Source organism: Micrasema longulum, unplaced genomic scaffold (genome assembly GCF_059751315.1).
Source record: "Micrasema longulum isolate JH-2025_06_02 unplaced genomic scaffold, ASM5975131v1 h1tg000340l, whole genome shotgun sequence".
Classification (NCBI taxonomy): Eukaryota; Metazoa; Arthropoda; class Insecta; order Trichoptera; family Brachycentridae; genus Micrasema; species Micrasema longulum.
The window spans coordinates 1,538,330-1,563,614 of record NW_028277543.1 but is presented as its reverse complement, the minus strand read 5'-3'; the positions used below and the strand labels follow the sequence as shown (position 1 = coordinate 1,563,614).

At 31.4% G+C, this 25,285-nt stretch overlaps 1 protein-coding gene across 1 annotated transcript; it reads right to left on the bottom strand.

Moving 5' to 3' along the window:
* Nucleotides 1–7,655: 7,655 nt before the first annotated feature.
* On the bottom strand, nt 7,656–24,771 carry LOC148282337 (cuticle protein CP14.6-like). Its single transcript, XM_088225284.1, has 4 exons — nt 24,670–24,771; nt 20,026–20,153; nt 16,801–17,095; nt 7,656–7,792 (listed from the first exon to the last, which is right to left on the bottom strand). The coding sequence occupies exons 1-4, from the start codon at nt 24,685–24,687 to the stop codon at nt 7,730–7,732; spliced, it is 504 nt and encodes a 167-aa protein (XP_088081410.1). The 5' UTR covers nt 24,688–24,771; the 3' UTR covers nt 7,656–7,729.
* Between the last annotated feature and the right edge of the window lie 514 nt (nt 24,772–25,285).

Genomic DNA, 25,285 nt, shown 5'->3' with positions numbered 1-25,285 from the left:
TAACTTTATCTTTGTTCTTAATGAAATTGCTGTGATCTGACTGGTCACTTGCGAGCGGCACCAACACTAGAACAGGCCTCCGACCTGGAACTCACACTGGTAGTTGGTGGATACAAAGTCTATGTTGCGCCACACGTTCAACGAAATAAACGCGTGATGTACGACGCGGGGTCTTAATTTATCGGGTTATCAAAGGATACTGAGGTGGGAAGTGAACAGTGGTTGTAGGTACAAAAGATGTAGAAGTTGTGACAATACTTGAGCAATGCATACCCACATAATTTACAACCAGATATTGTTCATCGAAATGTAATCTTAATGTTAGACAGACACATTTTTTTAGAATCAATACTAAATGTACATGTATTATTTAATTGAATAAAAAAATATTTTCTATTACCTGTACTTTATATAAATTAAACATTACATTATTTACTATTACATTACATTATTTACCATAAACTTTAACTTATTTTACATAACATTGCGTTATTTGCTATAAACTTTCCAATTACGTATATTATACGTGTGTGAGTATCATTTTCATTTACATTTAATATTTACTAAGTGCATTAGATCTTGAGTAGGGTAATTTTGGCCGTGTGCTTGTGGAGTAGTGCTATACTATCAACGTTTGTACTCGTATATCGCGGGAGAAGGGTTCAAATCTCAACGGAGTTGAAGTACTAACTTGGCTATTTCCAATATTGTATTTATGTACTATAATCACATAACCATGTGACCCGATATTCCATAAAGCTCTGAATCAGTTCACCCAATGCAAGAGATAATAAAATATTGCAGTGTTAAACCAACGTTTCAACATATTTTAAGTTGGTCCAACTGTTTGTAGATAAGTTCTGAATTTCACCCCCTAGAGAGTTATTAATTTTAAAAAACATTAAATTCAATATTTTTAATATTTGAATTAGCTACTCGCCTCACAGCTGCAGTCCCAGCTATTAAAGACATGTTTTTATTTTCAAGGCAGAGGATATCGGACGCGGGATTCCCTTATACTTATTCTTATTTTTAGTGGCGGGGGTCAGTGCTATGCAAGCTCTTGACGTCACTGCGACCTGTTAAGATCTTTTGTGACGGGTTCCCGTGAATAGCTCTTACACTCCTAGCTCAGGGGTCTATAAAGAGCCTGACTACTTTGTAGAAAGCGAGAGTTCTTATATTGCTTTATCTCCCCCTCTAAGCCCAGATCCATAAGATATCGGGCTATTAGATAGGGAGTGAGCTCTTAAGCATCATCAGGTTTAACCAGTGGTCCCTTGAGGAAGAGGCTCTTTTTGTAATGTAAAGCATCACATTCCCATGTAATTTGTACGGGGTCCTCCTTTTAAATGTCAAGAAAACTCATAAATTCGAACTCGTGACATCACGGGGGACGTTATTTAAAAATAACAAAACTTTAAAGGATCGTCATCATCATCATGCTCTTTCCGCGCCTTATCGTGCATAGTACACTGCATTGGTACACCAATCGCAGGGTATCTTGGTTATTTTTTTACGATGTAAGTAAGATGGCCAGCCCTACGATTCAGGTGTCAGTCCAGGAAATATGAATACTACCATATAAACACGTTTTAAAATAAATATTCAATATTATTTATGTCGGAAATCAAACCCGAGACCTTTAGCATGGCAGGCAAAACAGGAACATTACACCAAGAGGTGGACTACGGCACATTTTGCTTTTTTTAATGAAAAAGATAAATACAAGAGCTCTTATTTTCTACTCAAATTATTTAATTTTTCGACCATTTTTTAAAAGTCTTAAATAATTTGCTAGAAAAGTGGAAATCGAGTACAGGTAGAATGGGTTTTAAACCTCGGAAGGTCGTGACTCCACAACACCACCACGGGACTATGACCCAGGTTAAAATATAAAATAGGGTTGTGGTCCCGTGGCTAGTGTTGCGGACTCATAGGCCAGAGGCCCGAGGTTCAAACCCCACTCTACCCCAACTTAATTTCCATTTTCTAATAGTGAGCTATTTACAACTCGTTGAAAATGGCCACCAAAATTGAAATATTTGTGTAAATTATAAGAACGCTAATATTTATTTTTTACTAAAAAAAACCCGAGATGCAAATAGTATTTTTTTTTTATATCTTAGTTTGGTAGTCAATTAACAAATTATTTTCACCCTCTGAATTTCCTAATAATTGTACTAAAAATATTGTTTTTCATTTGTGGTTACTCTGTTTTACCTCGCAGCCCTACGTTTTGCAGTGTAAATACAATTTATCTGGGTACATTACGTGGTGCAACGAATCTGCCCTTTCGGAATTATTTTACTCTGGGCTATTACGAAATATAATTACATCCTTGAAATTTAATAATAAAGCTCTTCCTTGTTATTTATTTGTTAATTAAATGACGTTTATTTTATTGAACTTCATACTGTAATATTAAAATTTAGGCATCGAGTTTACTATACTTTTTCTTCTTATCGTTGCTCTCCCCATCATCGTCGTAGCAATTCTCACTTTGTTGGCAGCCTTCCTGAATAAGGACTGAGTGCTGCAATGGAGCCAGTTGCGCAAATTCTAAAGCCAAGAGATGCGCCTTCTACCTGCACTGCGTCTTTCTTCAATCTTTCTCTGTAGTATGACTTGTAAAATATTACATTTTTCGTTTCTCATGACATGCCCAAAGTACTCAAGTTTTCTTTTCTTTATGGTCTTCAGTACGTTTTTATCTTTTTCCATCCATCGGAGAACGTCATCGTTTCGGACTCTGCCACCCAGGAGATTTTTAATATAGATTTTAAATATGCTGTACTGTTATACAACACACACAATGGGCCAGGAGGCCCAATTACAGTGATGAATTACATCACAAAACACCCGGCTTGAGAAAAACCACATTTAATTTTTGCTTTCTTACAAGTTTTTGTGTTATCAAGTGTCTTGACCGCTACACCACTGTTAATTATTTACTCGAGTAACGGACATGAGGATGAATCAACTTTGTTTTAAACCACTTATTTTATATTTGTCTTCACTCTCAGGTCAATAAAATGGTAAGTGCTGGTTTCTTCCATCTCCGAAAGATCAAATCCGTGCGGAGAAATGTTCCTATACATGCAACTAAAGCTCTTGTAAATGCTTATGTCGTTTCACGTCTAGATTACTGTAATGGAATATACGCAAATCTCTCGAAATATCAATCTCATAAATTTCAATCTGTTTTTAATTCAGCAGCAAGGATTATTACGGGAGTAAAAAAATATTCTCACATCTTCGAGATTTGCACTGGTTAAAAATCCCAGAGAGAATAAAATTCAAGCTTTGCTGGACAGTATTTAAATCCCTTCATAAAAAATGGCTCCAAAATACCTATCGGACCTTTGTATTAGAGAAAATGCATGTCGAAGAAAATCTACTCTTAGGTCAGCATTTGATTCAGGAAGAGGAAAACTTGTCGAAATCCGGCGCTTCCCGAACACTAGATTTGGAGATCGTGCTTTTGCCGCTGCCAGCCCCTCTGCCTGGAACCAATTGCCTTCAAACTTACGAATCATCGACAGTTCCAGTCAGTTCAGATCCCAACTAAAATCTCACTTCTTTAGACTATCATACTCTCAATTTTAAATCTGTAAATATAATATATCACTTTAGTTTAGTTAAAATGTAAGTTTAGGTATACAATTGTAAAGCGCCCTTGAGGTTATTTTATACAAAAATGTCGCTATTTAAATCAACCAAATATAATGATAATATTTCCATAATTCCCTTTCCGCACCTAATGGTACATAAGGCACTGCACTGGTATACCAATCGCAGCGTACCTTTATCATTTTTGTTACATGAAGGTAATATAATTAGTCTTACGCTTCAGGTACCAGTCCAGGAACTATGAAATATTCTAGTGTGAAAACACCCTTTTAAATAAAATATTTCACATCTACCATGTCGGGTATCGAACCCGAGACAAGAGGTATGGTAAGCAAACGCTCTGACCATTACACCACGAGGCCGACTTTTTTTAAATTTTTTACTAGCATAATATTCATAACTTTAATAAAGACACTACGTTAAAAATATAATCTTGAAATTAGGTAACTAATAAATTTTAAAACGATGAATTTTAACGAAAAAAAAAAAATTACAAAACATTATTTCCTAAAGTTCTCTCCTGTTTAGTTTGAGTAAGAAAGTTCGAACCTTCCTCACTTCGCACCACCTACTTTTACAAAATCAAAACACTACATGACAAAAGGACTTAACTTTTACCTCCATGTATTTAGATTTAATATTTAGTACACACTGTTTAAATAAAATAGGTTATTACTAATTTGTAAATAATACCTTTATCCGGTTAGCTTACCGTTAACGGACCAATCGGCAGAACCGACCAAGAATAAGCGGAAAAGTACTTGTGACAACTTTAAAAAATCACAACGCTGATAATATAATGAATAAAAATTTGGCCTAGTTTAAGGCTGAAGTCTGGAAAAAACGCACGCAAAATGAGGAAATCATACGATTTTGCCATTTTAAAACGAATGTTTTTTTTTAATTGCGCAATAATAAAAAATAAAAAAAACGTAAATTAGATAAAAACAATATTTTTTAATGGTATTTCTGTTAAAAAATATACTTAAAAGTTTATTTAACAAAAATATAATTACTTTTTTTTTTATACGCCTCCACTCGTTTGCGAGTGATTTTGATAATTACTTTTAGACCGGCAGATTACGCCATTTCAAATTTAGACTAAACTTAGGTATCTGGGATCTCAATAAAGACTAAGTACTGACAATATTTGAGTTTGTCCAAATGTTCATAGACAAAAGACTGGATTTCACCCCCTCGGGGGTCATTAAGATTAACAAATTACAACAGGGATGGAGAATACCTTAAATAAGGGAATATGGAAGTCAAGGCATTTACAGGGCTTACGACCTGTCATTGGCTGGTTTAAGTGGCCACTTTACACACTGTGTAACATTCACCATTTTGCCTATGTTTTGTCTATGAACATTTTGACAAACTCAAATATTACAATATTAAAAAATATTACAAATCATTACAATGAAACCAACTGGTCCAAGAAGAAGTTTAAAAATTGAAAAATTGTTTTCAGGCGTTGCCTAGTATGGGAAATAATTCAGTCAGATGAATCTCTTCACAACAATAAAAGTTTCAGCTCTTTAACTTCACTAAAATCAACAAATGGAAGAATTGAAGAAATATGGATGTTCAAACATAGGCAAAATGATGAATGTTACACAGTGTGTAAAGTGGCCACTTAAACCAGCCAATGACAGGTCGTAAGCCCTGTAAATGCCTTGACTTCCATATTCCCTTATTTAAGGTATTCTCCATCCCTGTTGTAATTTGTTAAACTAAGTACTGAATTTAAATTTGTTTTCTGTTTTATTTTTTTTTTATTTTAAGGAATTTAACAGTTGTTTTATAAGAACACAAAATATAAAAAATAGTTTATACATCCAGTTAAAGTTTTTCACAAATATAATGAGAGAACATATTACGCAGTAAAGAGAAAAATAATATATCATATAAGAAATAAGAAAAAAAAAGAGCTCGTAAGAAGGTTAAGGGATGAGGAAATATAGTGGAGGAGTGTAGGAGAGGAATTTTCATAATTTATTTGATCAATTCAAAATTTTGATATCATAACAAAATAAACATATTTAAATGAACATAAACTTATTACGCACGGACAATTTTTTTATTTTACAGTCTTTCAAAAAGCTATTTTTTGAGTCACAAAATTTTGTATTAAAAATATCTTAATGGGGACAAAGTCAATTAAATCTGGAGCAGCTACGATAAATAAACGAGTTTTCAACATATTTTTTTTAGGCAATGAATTATAAAAAAATTAACTTGTCGTGTTGACTTTACGGGACAATTGTTAGAAATACGCTCCAAGAGATATGGACTATCGTTAAAATTGTTTAAAATTTTGAAGAGGAAAGACAGATCAGAAATGCTAGTGTTTTAATAATTTAATGAAAATAAATTGAACATGAAAGTGGCTGAAGCAAAATTTTTTTTTTTTTGACAAGAAATACGAGCATTTTAAATCACGTAAATTTTCATTTATTTCTACGTAAAATTATGCCTTCGGTAATACTTTAATAAAATATATATTTATTGAAATATTTTAGTTGAAACCTTTTTTTGATAAAAATGTTTTCTCCCTTTTTTTTAAAGAAGATAATTTTAGTTGTAATATTCAATTTCTAACAATATCATAATGGCGTTTTTATTACCTTCATACTTGCCTCTACTGGTAAAGGCCTACAAACTAATAAAAATATTTATATATAAACTAAGCATCCTCATTGGTCATTGGTGTGTATTGTGCAAAACAAACCTCGATATATGTTGTTTAAATATGTAGAGTAGTTTTTGCTAAATCTTATTCAATGCTGTTATATAACCACTTACCAACTTTTCTATGTCTACCGGTTGCGAGACTTACCGGTCTCTTTGTCAGGACATTAAGACTTGTTTTTTGTCTAACCCGTCAGGATATAGGTTTTCAAAGGCGTTTTGTTTACTTTCAAGGGCGTTAAAGGGATAAGCAAGCAATTTGCAAATTGCTTTTTTATACGTTAGGATCTTGGCAGCGTTGCTACCACTTTCCATCACTCAGAGCTAACCCTCTGGAACCAGGATCATTAAAAACAACTATAATAAAACTTTTATTCTTTCGTTTGTTTGTTTGAATGTGTGTTAAAACGATGTATGATAGGTGCACAAATGTCGAGATCCGTGAACTGTGTAAGGCTGAGATATGCATTATCGACAGAATCAATAAAGGGGTGCTGCGTTGGTTTGGACATGTAGAGCGAATGGACAACGAAAGAACGGCTTAAAGGATCTACGATGCGAATGTTGATGGATGCAGAAAACGAGGAAGGCCGAGAAAGACATGGCACGATCAAGTCTATCAAATACTTGAAGATGGATATGTCAAATGTAGGAATAACCGGCGTGCGTGCATGAGAAGATGTATGAATGTAGAGGAAGAGAGGTCGGTATGCAAAGATAGAGTGATATAGTCTTCTATATTCTCTGCCTACCCCTTCCTACAGGGAAATGGCGTAATGGTTTGTTTGTTTTTTATTCTTTAGTGTCATTCAAAAAATACTTAAAAATGTTTTTAGTTTGTCTAAATGTTTGTAGACCGACTGCGTTTCCTCCCTACGGAGTTATTTAGATCAAAATCGCCTAGAAATATTGTTTTAATTTTTAAAAGAAGGCGGCATCCGTGGTGTTATGGCTAAGACACTTGACTCACGCACAGAAGGTTCTAAGTTCGATTTCAGGTGAGCACACAAAAATTTAATTGGATTTTTCTCAAAACTGTAATTGGGCCTTCTGGCCTGTTTTGGTGCAAAAAAATATTTTTAAAATAATATTTGCGTAATGTTTTGCTGACTTTTGTTTTTAAATGTTTTTTATCGTATTTATTCTTGAATAATTTACAAGCGATTATGAAGATTCTTGTAAAAAAAAAAATTACATGTTATGTCAAAGAAAATAAGTACCGTTTATGAAAAAATGTAATTAAATAAACTCGCTTTGCGGTAATCAGTCTTTTTACTGTAATAAATTACTATTAATATAATAAGATGCATAAAGGGATGACTCAGTGGCGATCAAGGGCTGTGGCGTTTTGTCCTTCCTGCCTACCCTTAAGGAGAAACGGCGTTAGGGTATTTTTTGGTGTAGACTATCTTTCAAGTGAACCCGTAAGCTTTTCAGTGTTTTTACCTCTCATCAGTTCTGGACGATACTAAAAAAAAACAAAAATATGTGACAATGAACCTAAATATACATCACGACACAAAAGACGCTTTTTTGTACACATATTTCTTTTTTAATCATAGCCATTTATTTCAACTGTAAATTAATGACGTACAACTAAATTTTATTTAATATTTGACTTTTCTACGTCAACTGGTTTTAAGACATGTCCGTCTCTTCGTCAGGACATCAATTAAACAACAGAGCAAAACCCACTATACACCTTTTTATTTAACTTTTTGTACATAATGTTATTTGTACATTGGCGGGCTTATTGCCAAATGGCAATTTCTTCCAACCAACCAATAAAATAAAAGTTTTATTTTTATAATTCAAGTTACAGAACATATTCAATAGAAAAAAAAAAAAAAAAGATTAAAAAGTGAAAAATATATAAAAATAGAAATAAACGTATTTGTTTATAAATTACCTTAAATCAAAACTATTACTCAATGGGAAAAAGGAAAAAAAGCGGAAAGAGGAAAAAGGAAAGGAGGAGAGATTAAGGAAGAGAAAGGAGATGTTTCTTCAGACGTGATTTAAACAGAGATAATGTAGTAACATCTTTGATGGTGGATGGGAGATGATTCCACAGTCGAGCCGCATGGACACTATATGAGTTAGAGAAGAAAGAGGAATTGTGTATGGGTATTAAGAGAGTGCCTTGAGAATGAGAACGAAGAGGTAAACCATGAACTGATAAGCGTTGAAATTTTTCACACAGGTATATAGGAGCGTTAGGACTATGAAGTACATTGAACAGAAGTGAGAGGGAGTGATAGTCTCTCCGCTGTCTAATTTTGAGCCATTTCAGTTGCCTACGATAATCAGACATGTGGTCATATTTCCTAAGACCAAAAATGTACCTTATGCATGTATTCTGAAGTCGTTCAAGTTTATCGAGTTGCTCACAGCTTAAATCAGTCATGGAAACATCAGCGTAATCTAGAATGGGTAGTAGTAATGCTTGTACAAGAGTGCATTTAGTACTAATGGGTAAGAATTTTTGCAACCTTCTAAGTGAGTGTAGACTGAAAAATATTTTGCGGCTTAATTCATTAGTATGAGCTCGCCAGCAGAGATGTTCATCCATTAGTACTCCTAGATTTTTTACGGATTTCCTGTACTGAATATTGGTACCATTGACAATAAGAGGACACCTTCACCAAAGTGCTTGGACAAAAATATAGACCAACACGACATGCATTCTAATAAACAACTCTTACATGCACTGATTATTTTATGATATTTTTTATGTTGGAGAAATAGTTGAAAAAAGAGGAAGGGGATGAAACGAGGGACGTGAATTTAATAGGCATTAGGTGACCATTATAATTTAACCGCTTGAAAACAAATTTTAACAACAGCATTTTGAGTTTGTCCAAATTTTTGTAGACAAAGACTGGATTCAACTCCCTGGGGACCTGTTAATATTAACATATTACAACAGAGTTAAAGAAAATTTATTCAGGCGTTGCCTAATATGTAGGTGAAATTATTCAACTAGATGATCTCACCAGCATAAATAAATGTTTCAGCTCTTTGACTTCACAAATATCAACAGATGAAAGAATTGAAGGAACGTAGATGTTCGAATTTGCGCAGAATAGTGAATGTTACACAGTGTGTAAAGTGGCCACTTAAACCAGCCAATGTCAGGTCATAAGCTCTGTAGATGCCTAGACTTCTATATTACATTTTCTAAAATGTTCTTCAACTCTGTTTTAATATGTTAACTGACTGTTAATGCTTTAAAAGGTGATTCTAAACGGAAATATCAAATTAATTATTCATAGATGGCGTTTTTATCATTTTTTTGTGCAAAATGTCATTTTTACGTTAATTTTCAAAAGAAATTTTACAAAACTTGGTTTGCGCAAACTTTACATACCATAACAAAATAATTTAGGTCCTTTTCACAAAGTGGTGTACAAAAATTACTATTCTTATTTATTGTTTTGTTTAAGCCTTTTTTATTTCAAAAACGAGAAAAAAATCTAATGTATGAAGCCTATGAAACAACTAAAATATATTTTATTTGCAACTTTTATTGGGATATCAAAATAACATAAACAGCTTACAAAGACAGCAAAATAAAATATAAAAGTTAGTATATGACCATCCTTATCTAACAGCTTCTAAAAAACTCATTTAACAAACTCAACAATTAAATGTTACTGAACTTTTTAAACTAAAATCTTTAAAATTCATTTATGAATTAGCCACTTGCAGACGAAGAACTTAAACTTGAAAAAAATTGCAGTAAACAAGGACACAATACGAGAATATCAGAACAATATTGTATACAATATACAATATCTAAAACGAGACAAGGACAGTAAAGACTAATAAACCAAGAACTCAAATGATGCAATAAACTACCAGACAAAACTAAACAAAAGACTCAGACTCCTTTTACAAAATATGTTAAAAATATTATTATTAAAAAAGCAAAAACATTTTGTTAAATGTATGTAATCCATAAGGGTTTATAAATAAAGTTTCAAATATAAAAAATAAAGTTTAAAATGTCAAAAGACCGTATTGTTTTTTCACATTTTATAGAAATCCTACAACGCAAGACAACGCAGTAACTCATCGGTAGTTAATAATAAAAAGCTTTGACCTAATCTTTAATCTTGAATATTTATTAGCTAGTGATATAGGAACCGGAATATTATTTTAATTCTTTGGACACATCCAATAAATTCTTTAAGATGCATCTTACAAAATGAATGTAGGTATTATAAAACAGCCACCGGTGGCCAACTGGTTGATCGCAAGAAGACAAAAAAATAAGCATTTTCAAAAAAAATAGCGTAAATAAAAGAAGAAGCATATTATTTAAAAAAGCCATACATATTATATCTTTCTTCCTCTCTTCATATTAAAGTGTAGATTTTTAGTTCATTTTCTTTCAAATTGTGTTTAAAATTATAAGGTTCTGTGTGCTGAGAATATATATTTTTTTATTATTTTTTTTTATTAATAAATTTCATAAAAGGTATATGTTTTTCGCAAATTCTATACATATCTATTTTTACACATCTAGTAAATGTTATCACTGTAACTCTCTAAAAAAGAGACTAATTCCTATGCTTGGAAAGTGATTTATACTGTTGTAGTTGTTTATTATTTATTATAAGAGTTTATATAATTTTAAATACGAGTACATGAGAAAAAAATAAAACAAAGGATACATAATTATTCATTCAGTGTGTATCAGTTAAATTTTAAAATAAAAAGCCAATTTTTCAGAATACGGTTTTGAAATCTAACATGCTTTTAAAAAATACAATTTATAACATTTCTTGATTTCAATTTTAACAAAAAGGTTTCAAACTTTTTACCAAGCTCTTTCTTGTACCATTTTTAATATATTTATAAGTTTTAAACAATTATTTTTTTATACTTACGCACCCACACACACGCACCCTCTCTCACACTCATTTACGCATACACACATTAATATACACATTTATATAAACGTCACACACATTATATTACGTTAACTCTTTTCTTGTATATTACGTGTCATTAGATTTACAGTGGATTTTTTAAATTGGCTTGAGTATTGTTAATATTTTTGTACTTATTTTGTTTATGTAATAGCTGTAAAAATCCCAAATAAAATAAATTAAATAAAAAACATAAAACAATAATACATTCATAGTATTTAAAATTTAATGTAGTTTTTACACGTGTTCAAAAAATTAATTTTATTTTTATTTATTTATTGATATATTATTTTAAATAGTTTTTAGTTCATTGGGAAGATTATTATAATTTTTTACACCTTTGAAGACAAAGCTTCTTTGACCTTGACTTGTGTGGCATTTATGTCTATATACTTCTTATTTACTCACACTCGGTTTGGGTAGGTAGGAAGAAATCGACTCAAGGCGATATTACCGCTTTTATATATTTATAAAATGTTTTTTTATTTTTTTATTTCATTGATAAGGTGTAAGGGTTTTACGGGTTACATACATTTCACAAAATATTTTTACTTTGTAAATTCATATTTTACAGTTAATGATAATATTTTTAACATCTTATGTAAAGGTTGTCTGAGTCTTTTGTTTAGTTTTGTCTGGTAGTTTATTGTATAATTTCGGTCCCTAGTTTATTAGTCTCGACTGTCCTTGTCTCGTTTAAGAATGTTGTTTATGATATTTTTCTAATATTCTCGTATTGTGTCCATGTTTATTACAATTTTTTTAAGTTTCAGATCTTCGTTTGCAATTATACAAGTGGCTAATTTATGAATAAATTTTTAAAATTCTAGTATAAATAGATCAGTTACATTTAATTGCTTAGTTTGTTCAAAGAGTTCTTTAGTTGCTGTTAGATAGGGGAGGTCATATACTAACTTAAATATTGTATTTTGCTATCTTTGTAGTCTGTTTATGTCATTTTAATTTCCTGTTCCCCATAGTAGTTGCATATAACATATTTTGGTATGTAAAGTGTTCATCATATCGAATATTTACTCTTCTTATAAATCTTTAATTTTATCAACAAAGTAAATTTGAAATCTGGTTGTGGTTCCTTTGGCTTGTGTTGCAGGCTCAGAGATCAGAGGTCTGAGGTTCGAACCCCACTCTACTCCAACTTGATTCCCATTTTCTAATATTGAGTTATTTACAACTCATTGAAAATGGTCTCAAAATCGAAATATTTGTGTAAATAATTAAATTGCAAATATTTCCTCTTTTAAAAAAAAAAGTTTTCTGTGTGGAAAAAACCATATGTATACATTGTTACCGACGAAGATACTTTAATTTTTAAAGAAATATAAATATTTTCGTACATAAATAAAGATTTTTTTTATACCTTCTCAATATTCACCAACAGATGAAAATAGTGTTTGTAATCGCCGCCCAAGTCGATTCAAGTTGGGTATCCCTGCTATGTAGCGTTATTTGCATATTTTAGCCGTATAATGTTTCAAAATTGTTAATGCGTCGCGTGATAGTTGATCGACCGTGATCTTTAGAAGTTTTGAGGATAAATTCTGACGGGCAATATTGAGTTCAAAATATATTCAAAGCTTTAAATAGAATGGTCATGAGTAAGTCTATGCAACCTAAGATGAATAATATAAAAAGCCATAAATAAAAGTAATTATCAAAAAAAAAAAAACTTTTTTATTTTTGTTATACGTTTATTCTATTAAAATAACAATACTATAGTTTCGGGAGAGCACTTTTTTCATTGACCAGTGTTACGCTGACGAGAAATTTACATCACCCGCCAATAGTAGGACAGCTCTCCCGAAACTATAACTGCGTTATTTCAACATTATAACTTGTAATACTAATAACGAAGATTTTATTCTACAATAATTCAATATAAATAGTTACGAATTGAATGCTGATTGATTCAAATATTCATGATTCGGTTGGGTCATCCCACGCCTAGGAACACATTTTACAAGCTTTTTTACCAAGAACAGTTTTATTAAATTTGATAAATGAGGGTTTTAGAAGCAAACTTCAAACCTCGGTTGAGGGCCAAAAGTACTTTGGATTTTTAAAAATAATTTTTACGTTCAATGTGATCCAAAATGCAATTTTTTAGACCCCTTTTACTTCCATATCTAAAAAAATTCACACACAATTGGCCCACTCTAATATACATTTTATCTTAGATTATAATATTTTTTATACAATGTATGTAACCGACGCGCGGAGCATAGAAAAAGTATTTTCGGAAGAAAGCAACAAATTAAAACAAAAATAAGAAATTAAGAAGGAAAAGATGAACAAATTACAACAGAGATGGAGAATATTCTAGAGAAGAGAATATGGTTCTCTGTTGTAATTTGTTTTTCTTATAAAAGCACTCCTTAGGAGATGAAATCCAGTCTTTTGTCTACAAACATTTGGACAAACTCAAAATATTGTAAAGAGAAGAATAATCAAATAAATATGTGGGTATGCATAAAATATGTAAGTACATATTATCGTGGGTATACAAGGAAAACCGGCTAACTGCAAAAAACCAGTTTTGCGTAAATTGAATTTTAAAGTTTGGTTGTTCATTAAAATGAAGTTTTGTTTTTTTTTAATACTTATTGTTTATCTATGAAACATATTTTTATACATTACAGAATTAATATGAAATACAAAGCAACAGAATTTTGAGAAAAAAAATTATTAAGTAAAATAAGAAAAATAAAATCCGCATTTAGCTGATTTTTCTTGAGAAGAAATTTTTTTTTTTTTTTTTTAAAAAGAAATATTTGCGTTCTTATGATTTACCCAAATATTAAATTTTGAGGGCCATTTTCAACGAGTTGTAAATAACTCACTATTAGAAAATGGAATCAAGTTGGGGTAGAGTGGGATTCGAACCACGGACCTTTGGTCCGTGAGTCCGAGACACTAGCCACGGGACCACAACCCGATCAAATGTGTGCTGGTTGAGTTAGCCGGCGACATTGTCTAACTGAATTTGAGTTATATCAAATTCAACACTACCTTCATCTTCAGTAAAGCATCTATCACATTAGCGGAAGTGGAAAGACTCTTTTGTCAACGTTGGAATTCTTCGGGAATGACTCCTGTTTTGCATAACTTTAACAAGTCTTTTTTACCACAGTTTTTTGCTGTAGTAAGGTTTCATCAAGGCAGATATTTTTACTTCAATGAAAACTAGCTAAACTCACATATTAGTTGTTTTTACTTGTAATAAAAACTTTGAATATGATATTGTTTTAGTTACAAAAACCAGACAAAGACACTTAACCGTTTTTTCCTTGTATATTCATTGTTAAAAACATAAACTTCAATTGAAAAATAATCACTTATAATCATTTAAGTGATTTTCCTTGTAAAGATTTGAAAAGAAACACGTTTTTACTCGCTCTACAATTGTCTGAAACTCAGTTTATGGCTGTCATATCATTTAACCGATTATACTTGTAGGTAACATAAGCATTGTCGACAAAATTAAGAAAGGTCTTTTGCGATGGTTCGGTCATGTGGAGCGAATGAATGATGAAAGAACGGCTAAAAAGATTTATGATGCGAATGTGTCTGGTTGTAGAAGTCGAGGAAGGCCGAGAAAGACATGGCATGATCAAGTACAACAAATTCTTAAAAGTGGTCATGTGAAAAGTCGGAATAATCGACGTGCGTGCATGAGAAGATGTATGAATGTGAAGGAAGCAAAGGAAGTGTGCCAGGACAGAGTGGTGTGGCGTTCTATCCTCTCTGCCTACCCCTCCGGGGAAATGGCGTGATGGTTAGTTAGTTAGTTAGTTACTTGTAGGTAGAGGATAAAAAATTTAAGTTAATGGTATTCATAACTCAAATATGCCAAAAACGTAGTTAACTGGTTTTCCTTGTATACCCACGTTATATTGCAGAAAGGAGAACAAAAACGCATTTTTCCTTTCATCAAATTTTAGGCCAAAAAAATGTAATGTTTAAGAATAGAAACTTCGTAAAAAGTATTTGGTTAAATTAACGTCTCACATAATTAAATATACTAACTGTATTACAAAATAAAGCCTTTAGAATCATTTTGAAAAAAACATATACACGAGGGTAAAGTCGATGGTAAATGAAATGAAATTATTAACATATAAACAAAGAATATTTTACAATAGAATGATATTTGTTCATAAAATTATAAACTCTAAAAAAAAAACAGAATTTCGGAAAAAAATTGATCGGAACCAGCATGAACACGATCACAATACTAGAGAAAAGAACAAAATTAGACTTCCATTTAGGAAAAAGGCAAAGTCACAAAATCCAATTTTATTTAAAGCAATTAAAAAGTATTACGAAATGGAAAAAAATATTTATGAAGAAAAAAACATATCAAAATTTTAAATAATGGTCAAGACATATGTGATAAACAATTTATAATTTAAATATACATATTTGCAATGTTATTATAAGACCACACATAACAATATGTATGATATAAAAGGCCTACTTTAAGATTTAAATTTAAAAAAATAAAGACCAAAAACTGAAGAAAAATACTTATGAATTAATCGGTATTTTTGTAATAAGTCGATTGCATTGAACAAAATCCTCGCAAGTTTTTTGTAACTGACGGTTTTGTCGCTGCCTAAATATCTACGGCGCGTTTTGCTGAAAACTATAGCTAACTTCGTGATTGATTATTCTAGAATGATATTTGTCAATATGGGCGGTTCTACAGCTGTGGCTTGTTATTACTCTGAGGGGTCAACCGTTCAATCATCAGTAATATTACTCCTGTTGGAATGATGGAAGTATCGTTTCTAATATCTGACTCTTAAATAAATATACACGGCGATTCAAGTCCAGACGGCGAAACTTCAGAAAATCATTCTTTATAATAAACTTAAAAATAAAACCTAATAAAAATTTTTCGAAAACATTTTTTTTTAATGATTTTTTGTTTTTTTTTTTTTTTTAAATGGAGTAAATCCTGAATTTCTCGGACCAGCATCTCTTCGAAAAGCCGATACCCCTCCCCTCCCCTACCCAGCCGCTTCCCTTGTCCGCATCCGGTGCGCATTGCTTAGTTGGTCAAATAAGTTTATAATCTCAATTTTATTTGTAGGGGAGAAAAGGGGTTTGTGGAAGGGAAACCAGTCCGAAAATCAAAAATTTTCAATTACTTATAATAATAAAAATACTTTATAGTTTTATTCCACTTTTATTTATAATTTTTTTATAAATTCGTCGTGACCGACATCGTCAGACTGGTGTCGGTCACGACGAAACCCGGTCACTGGTAAAACATTTATAAAAAAATATAAATAAAAGTGGAATAAAACTATGAAGTATTTTTATTATTATAATGAAAATGCAGTTCCACCAAGAAATGTCAGTAGAAAAACTCAATTTTCAATTACATATTTTTTTTTTAAAATTAGTTTTTTGAAAAAAATCATAAGAATTATTTTGTTTTAGTTTCCCGGTCTGGTCCTGAAACATCCTGTATATGGCAAGATATATGATATTGCTAGAAAATTCAAAGAATTACCTTTTTCATAAGTGTAAATTTTGGTTTGTGTGTAGAAGTATAAACGGGTATTTTAGTAGTAACAGTAGTTTGTGGAATACTTGGTTCTGTGGGACTCGGTGTAGTTAATTGTTGTTTAAAAGGTATCACCATAGGTTGGTATCCGTTTTCATCAGCTGTGTAAACAACTTTGTACGGTTTTCCTTTTTTATCTTTGTAAGAAAACTCGCCCTTTACTACCAAGATTTGTTCGCCATCTTCACTTGTTTTTAAGTAGCCGTGTTCCTTCCTCGTTTGTCCACCGCTTGTTTCAAAACTATAAAAAAAAAAACATCAATTATGATGATCAAATCTTAAAGGTTGCAGACACGACTTTTGAGAACAGCCAATTGAAAAGAAAATTAAAATAATGATTCATTATCACCTGTTTCATGTACCAATAAGTAAAATATCCTGTGTTAAAGGTGCTATTTTTAGTAGGACTTTTTCAGTGTCCAATACAAAGTTTAAAGATATTGATTACACAAACATCACTCTGTCAGATTTAAAATTTACACTCAAAATGCATTATGTTACTTAGTAGACATTATAATAATAAATATGTACATCTCCCTTCCCCTCCTTATCCTCTCTGCAAGCATTCTTGTCCTAATCCCGCCCAATTTACAGTAACTTTATGTTCTTAAAATAAATATTAAAAAACTCTTTGATTATTGAAAATACGAGTACATGAAAATAACATTTTTATATGAATGAACTTATATGTATTTATTTGATATGTAATATATTTTCTTTTCTAACTTTGCATACTTTGTGGAAATCTGTAATTAGTTCTGAGTTAATACACTATATCTGATTGTTTACTATAAATATGTATGTAGAACTGTTCATTTCCCAAATAAAATAAAATTTTAGAAATAAAAGATGTGTCATACTTAAATCCACGTTATTCTTAAAAATGACCGGTTTCAATCTATGAGACTGGTATATTTATCGTAAAATTCATTCGTTTCACGATTTCTGTGATTGTATTTGTGTGAATTTCAAGGATTTTAAAAAGTGTTTTAGTAATTTCGGAAAATTGATAATGTCCAATCAGTTTAATCTCGGTCAGTGAAAAATTCACTTCCTTTTTTTCTCAATCCAACAATGTGCACACTATGTACTTCTGGATTGCACAAAGATGCTTAGGCTACCAGATTACAGATTGCTTTTTTCGTTTGGCAACAAGCAACTTTTCCGTGTATGTGGGCACCGCCAATGAGCTTTATGTCCTCAGATTCGGTGTGCGGCATGTAGTGGACAAGCTGATTGTATTTGTGGATTAAAGTATCACTCGTCTTTTATTTCTATAATAAATTACAATGAACTTCCATCAAGAGTTTACTTTTTTTTTTCTATGTTTTAACATCCGTATTTCTTCGATTCTTTCATCTGCTGATTTAAGTGAAGTTAAAGAGCTGAAATCTTTATTGTTCTGAAGAGATTCATCTGGTCTAATTATTTCGTATGGTTTAAGGCGTTGCCTGGGAGTTAAATCCAGCCTTATCTACGAATATTCTGGCATACTCAAAAAATTGTACAGTATTGACACGCACTATGCTACCTTTATTTGAATATTTAGCAGTTCTAGCATGTCCTTGGATTTTTAAAACAATTATTATAACCTCACTTTAGTTTTCAATATTTTTTTTAAATAAAAGAATCTCGTTATCATTTTGATTATTTGAATAAAAGTATTAAAAAATAAACAAGATAGTTAAGAGGAAACGCTGTCCGACTTTTCTTCAAACAAACGCACTTCCGTTTTGTTCCTGGATTGTGGCACTGAAGCACTGTTTTTTCTCACACTATAGATCCAGTCTCGATTGTTTTGCTTTTTTAATAAATTGTTTTCTATGAGAATTTATGACCATCTAAAAACCACAAAAGCACCCTGTTTTATCTGCCGTCTTCGGACATACGGTGAACAAATATGATAAATAATTTTCAAAAACGGAAAAAGTACCGACATAGAAAAAAAAATTCTTATATTTTTTCTAATAAAACAACCAAATCGGTTTAATTTGAGGGTTGGAAAACGGGACAAGGAAACGTAAACTGTGTAGATTTTAGTTGGGCATAATCAGTCTAATGTGCGAATGTCTTTTTGTACAGTATCGAAGTGGCATTTGCGAAAAAGTGACGTAAATTGTGTAGATTTCAGTTGGGCATAATCTGTCTAATGTGCGACTGTCTTTTTGTACAATATCGGAGTGGCATTTGCGAAAAAGTGACGGAAAAATTATGTTCAAATACCTATTTATCAAAATTGTCTAGCACGGGACAGCCGGTTTAACTAGTATTGCGATACATAAAAGAAAACTCGTGCAATGATTTCACTTGAAATATAGAGAGACAATCGATAACTATAGTCGTCATTTTATATTAAATATAATACACTACATTCTGCAAGACTAACAGTTTAGGAAAAATGAGGAACCATTTATTAAATCCAAAAGATAAGAATCCTTTGGAAACGGGAGCGTTTATAAACTATGTTGCCAAGGATGCGATATAGTGTATATTGGACAAACAGGGCGCACATCAAAGAAAAATATTAACGAACACAAAAGAGCGTGTAAACTTGGGCACCCTGGCAAATCCGCAATAGAAAAACAGTTTATGGGAACCGAACATTTTTTCGCCTTCGAACCCAGTTTTCAACCTTAACGTAAACCCAGTTATTACAGTGCAATAATAATAAGAGAGGCAATTGAAATACGCAGACACCCAAATTACCTAAACAAAGATGACGGGCTTAAATTAAACTCAACATGGTTCCCAGCACTACATACTACAAAAAACTAATAGAAATGTGCCTACTGCCGACTGTGACACGGTGATACATAAACACATCCTTTTTTTTACAGAATACACATTTTACCCTGAAAATGGTTCTTGCGATGGTAGCTGAAACGTCAGAATAATTCCCAATATACACGGTATCACCCAAAAAAGAAACATATTGATAACAGTATTACATGTAAAACGTCCGTCTACATAAGGACAACTTTCTGCAGTACATTTACGCAATGGAGACACGAGGAACAAAGAAACGTGGCCTTTAAAGAGACAACAGGCGTGGTAAAGCCCAGTCAGCCCAAGAGTCAGCTAAGTCAGTTTAATGCATCATGCCATTTAATAAATACACATTAAACCCCCAACCAGCAAAATCTTTCAAAGGTTAAACTATTTTTTACTTACGAAAACTCGTATTCGTCGGCTTTCCAGGGTTGTGATGTCATTTTGATTATTCTGTCATTTTTTGGGCTAAAAATACTGGCTTGAGTCTTAATAGTGCCAGCAATCAGAAGTCCAATTATAACTGAAATCTAAGTTTAAAAAACGCTTTAGAAAATCCAAAACGCCTGATATACGAGGGTTGATTGTTATGCTCCATCCTTGACTCATTTCGAATTGGATGAGAAAAACTGAAATCTAAGTTTAAAAAACGCTTTAGAAAATCCAAAATGCCTGATATACGAGGGTTGATTGTTATGCTCCATCCTTGACTCATTTCGAAGTGGATGAGAAAAACTGAAATCTAAGTTTAAAAAACGCTTTAGAAAATCCAAAATGCCTGATATACGAGGGTTGATTGTTGTGCTCCATCCTTGACTCATTTCGAAGTGGATGAAAAAATGTGCCTATCTTTTAATCAGTCACCCTGGTGTTGTATGCACTTCTTCCAGCGATTCTCCAATATTCTTGTAGAACATTTGTTGACCCCTGCCAACCACTTATCTACCCAACACATTACTTCATTTTCCAAAATTTCATTTCCACGCAGATATTCCTTGAGTTCTGGGAATACCCGGTTGTAACTGGAATGGATATGGTATGTGTTGAACCAACTTAAACTCAGATTTATGAATAGCAAGATGTTAAATTTAACTTTTTTTCAGTCTATGCCTTCCTCAGAATGGCGAATTTTTATCTACTGATATGTCGATATGTGTTTTTATTACCCTAAACATCATATTTTATTTTATAATTAATAACAAAAATAATGTGACCTCACTGGGGTTTCCCGTGCCGAGGACACTTAACAATATACTTTTTTTAAATTACATTTGAGAAAAAACAAAAAAGACTAACTTTAAAAAAAACGAAGATAATTAACAAATATTAATACAGTTTAAAAAACAAGGTATTTATGTACATCTATATTATTTATATTACAAAACACACAATGAAAATAAAAAAAACCTAACATAAGCTATACACTTGTGGAGCAGTTGATTCAATATTGTTATGGGCGAATGAGACAATACATTTTACTTCTACCTAGCTTCACTATCCATTTTTTTATAGCCTTTTTAAACATTTTCTCGTTACGTATTGTTTTAATAGATAGTGGAAGTAGGTTATAGATTTTGATTGAATAATACTCAAAATCCCTTTGTCCGAAAGTGGTTTTAGTTTGTATTTGTTTAAGTTGTCTATGTGTTGGGGGATCTAGTGATTATATTATTTGGATGTGATGTATTGTGGAGGTTATGACTTTCATTAGAGTAAGAGTAGTTTTGAATCTATAAGTGAGTATTGTTTTAGCGTATAATTGTTTTGGTGTCATAAGTTGTGATTTATGGAATATTTCTTCGGTAGATGTCTGTATCGGGACTCTGAGTATTATTTTAATTATGGATTTTTGTGCAACAAATACACTATTTAAAACTGTGTCACTCGCACCACCCCAACCGATTATACCTTACTCCAAAATTGATTGGCACAATACAAAATAATTTTTTAAAAGTTCCAGTACATTAATTATTTTTCAAATTGTTTTGAATATATACGTTAGTCTCTTTAGTTTATAAGTAATATTTTCAATCTGCTGTTTCCACTTTAAATTTATATCAATACTAACTCCTAAGTATTTGACAAAATATATATAATTCAATTAAACCAATTTGTAGAGTAGAATCTTTACTCCGCGTTCAATGCTAAATCAAAACTAAAGTATTTCTCTTAAGTATTATAATAGGCTTCAAAGTAACCACTTCAAAACCATTAAAAAATATAAAACACAATTACGGTGAAAATGCTTGCTTGACCGTGATTTTTAAATGACATTTGACAATTCGCGAGTCGGTTAGTTTGACTTATTGACTATATGTATCTACCCATTTATTACACACTTGGTTCTATCGATATGTAGATACGTGCTCTCAGGAAAATGGTTAATAATGTTTTTAAAAATATGTAAACTCGTTTATATATTTGTTTTTTTTTGTGCTAATATTTTTACCAAATCTCAAAGGTCACGTGATCTTACGCATGCGTTCTAATTACCCCGAGCTATCAAATCGAACGCTTAGATGCTGCTATATGTTACATAATAAAAATATATGTTAGTATAGCAGCATCTAGACGTTCGTTCGGTTTGAAAACTGAAAGTTATGTCCGAATTAATTTGATATTCGAAATTCACTTACTTCTCTTTCGTATTTTAAATAGGCTTTAAAAAAAATTAAAAATCAGAGTATTAAATAAATCGCAATAGGAGCAAAAATTCATAGGTTGGATTATCACTTTCAATGCATAGATATGTGTACCGCGGAGTACTTGATCCTTCGGTACATATCAATTATCAATGTACCTACCCAAAATTTTAAGGTAAATGGTCGGTAGTGTATCTTCGTAATCGCATGGTATGGCGTTCTTTATTTCATATTAGAATCGGGGCCTTATTGTTACTAAACTATTGCAAAATTTTACTTGTCGCTTAGTACTTTACACGAAGCCATATTAGGCTACATAATGCATACACATCAACTCGGAGCAGGTCAGAGGTGTAGCATATCAATCAACTCTCGTGTATGCCCAAATTGCATTTATGTGTATTAATATTTTGTTAAGTAAATATTCGCTAGAAAAATACGTTAGTTATTAGCACGTAAAAGCAAGAACAAGCAACTGGCGACCGTAATATAAGAGGTTTGTTTGTGCAGACATTTTAATGTATATCGAAAAGTTATTAATGAAACACTTGTACTATTTTTGATAGATTTTAGCCATACTACAGTGGTTCATATAGTTATATACTTTAAAAACACAGGAAAACTAATGCCACTGCATAATGCAATGTCGTATGTACCACCTGATGTAGATAGGGCTATAATCACGCCGGTTCCCCGTTAACAGGGGTAGTCAAAGATGATCGAACACCACACTACATTTTATTTACAAACATTTATTTGTTATTAAACAGAGACGGAGAACATTTTAAAGAAGAGCATATGAAAACCTGGGCATTAGAGGGCTTATGACCTGTCTAAGAGGCCACTTGATGTTTCAAAAGTTGGGAATTACCAAAGGTTTCAGCTCTTTTATTTCACAAAAGTCAACAGATGGAAGAGCTAAATCAATAAATTAAGTTATGGATCACCTGCTCAACAAACGTATAATTTACGTTATATTTTTGTTCTTTTATTGTGCGTTTTCTTATATAAATCATCATCATCATTCACTTTCTGCACCTAATGGTGCATAGGGCATTGGTACACGAATTGCAGCGTATCTTGATCATTTTCGTTACATGAAGGTTAGATGATCAGTCTTACGCTTAAGGTACCAGTCCAGGTACTATGAAATATTCTAGTGTGAAAACATTATTTTTATTTTTCAACGAACGGTTTCAAAGCAAACAAGCTTCTTCTTCAAGGTTTACGTAACTAACGTTACTTGAAGAGGAAGCTTGTTTGCTTTGAAACCGGCCGGTGAAAAATAAAAATTAGTGGTTAAAAACAAAGTTGTTTTATTTATTTTATTATAATGAATAACCACCAAGTAAGTGCTTCAAATATAAACTTTATATAAAATATTTAATCTTTTATGGATAATATAAGTATCCAGAAATTAAATATAAACACAAATACGTTGTGTTTAAACATGTTTTAACATTTCATAATTTCTCTGTGAGTCATTAATTACTCTGTGTAATTGAAAGTCTTGTTATAAAATCGTATATTCTCAAATGTAAAAAAACAAAAAAAAAATAAGTGTCACAATAACTTCAGTGAGGTCGTATTGTTTTTATTTTTTAGTATTGTTTATAATGTAATATTTTTTTTAATTAGTTGAAATAAAAAAAAGAAATGTGAATTTTTAAACATTGGTAATATAGTGAATGTTACACGGTGAGTAAACTGGCCACGCCAACCAGTCAATGAAAGGTCATAAGCCCTGTAAATGCCTAGACTTTTATATACCCTTCTTAAAAATGTTTTTCTTTCTGTTGCAAACAATTTAGATATTTCACTCTATTCTAATCTAATATTCTAAATCCTTCAATCTTCTAACCAAGGAACTACAAAACACAAAACCACTGGTACAGTTTAAAGTAGGTTTGAGGTCTTGGATTAGCATGAAAGGAGCAGATGGACACATTCTTTAAAAAAAAAAATTAAAAAATTAATTAAGAATAAAAATAAATGCATACTGCAAATAAATCATATTTTCGTAATATCAGCATATGTTAATTTGGTTTTTATTTTATTTTTCTATTCTTTTCATGGTCATATCATACCATATATATTTGCTATAAACTTTTTAATAATTAAAAAAGGAATGGCCAACGCTCAGACGCTGTAGTCTTTATGGGCATCTTTTCCAATTCATGTTCATATTTTTCTAAAGTGTATTTTTATTATTATATTTCTATGTAAATAATATAAGTATGGAAAAATAAACTAACAAAAAATATATATATATATTTTTTTATTTTTTAAATAACTCCCTAGGAAGTGGAATCTAGTCTTGTTTACAAACATTTGCCCGTACTTAAAATATTGAGTAAAATTTATGTAAAACAAATTTGGACATTTTACAGAAATAGTTACGTACCGTGTATTGAAATCCCATATTTAAATTGTTTATATTTCACAATATTATAAATACAAATAATCAACAAAAAACAACATTCATAATTAGGTGTGTTCGTATTAGTTGTAAAATTAAGACTAACTTGTTTCTGTTTCGAGCCATTTTATAAATGTCTCTCGTAATATGTATTTTACAATACCAGTTTTACGTCAATAACTCGGTTTCATAGTTGCACAACAGTTTAAAATATTCAAAAAGGAAAACTCTTCATTATAATAAAAAAATATCAAATATCCTTCATCTCTTTTTATTCGATGCATTTAATTATGAAGATTATCCAAATACACAATCGTACGGGCATTTTTAATTGGATTTTTATGCAAGCCTAAAAAGATTAATGCTTCTCTAAACAAGAGAGATAATTTTATTCGGTTTCTTAAGAAGCATTGACGCATGTCTGGCCGAACAATAAGGAGAGGTCTCCGCAAAATGGTCGTACAAGGTTTTCCCAGAATACAAATGACTTTTTAAACATGTGCATTAGGGTGGGTCGAATTTTTTTTTATTCGAATATTAAAATAAAAGGGGTCTAAAAAGTTGCCTTTTGGATAACTCGAAATGCAAAAAAAATTTGAGA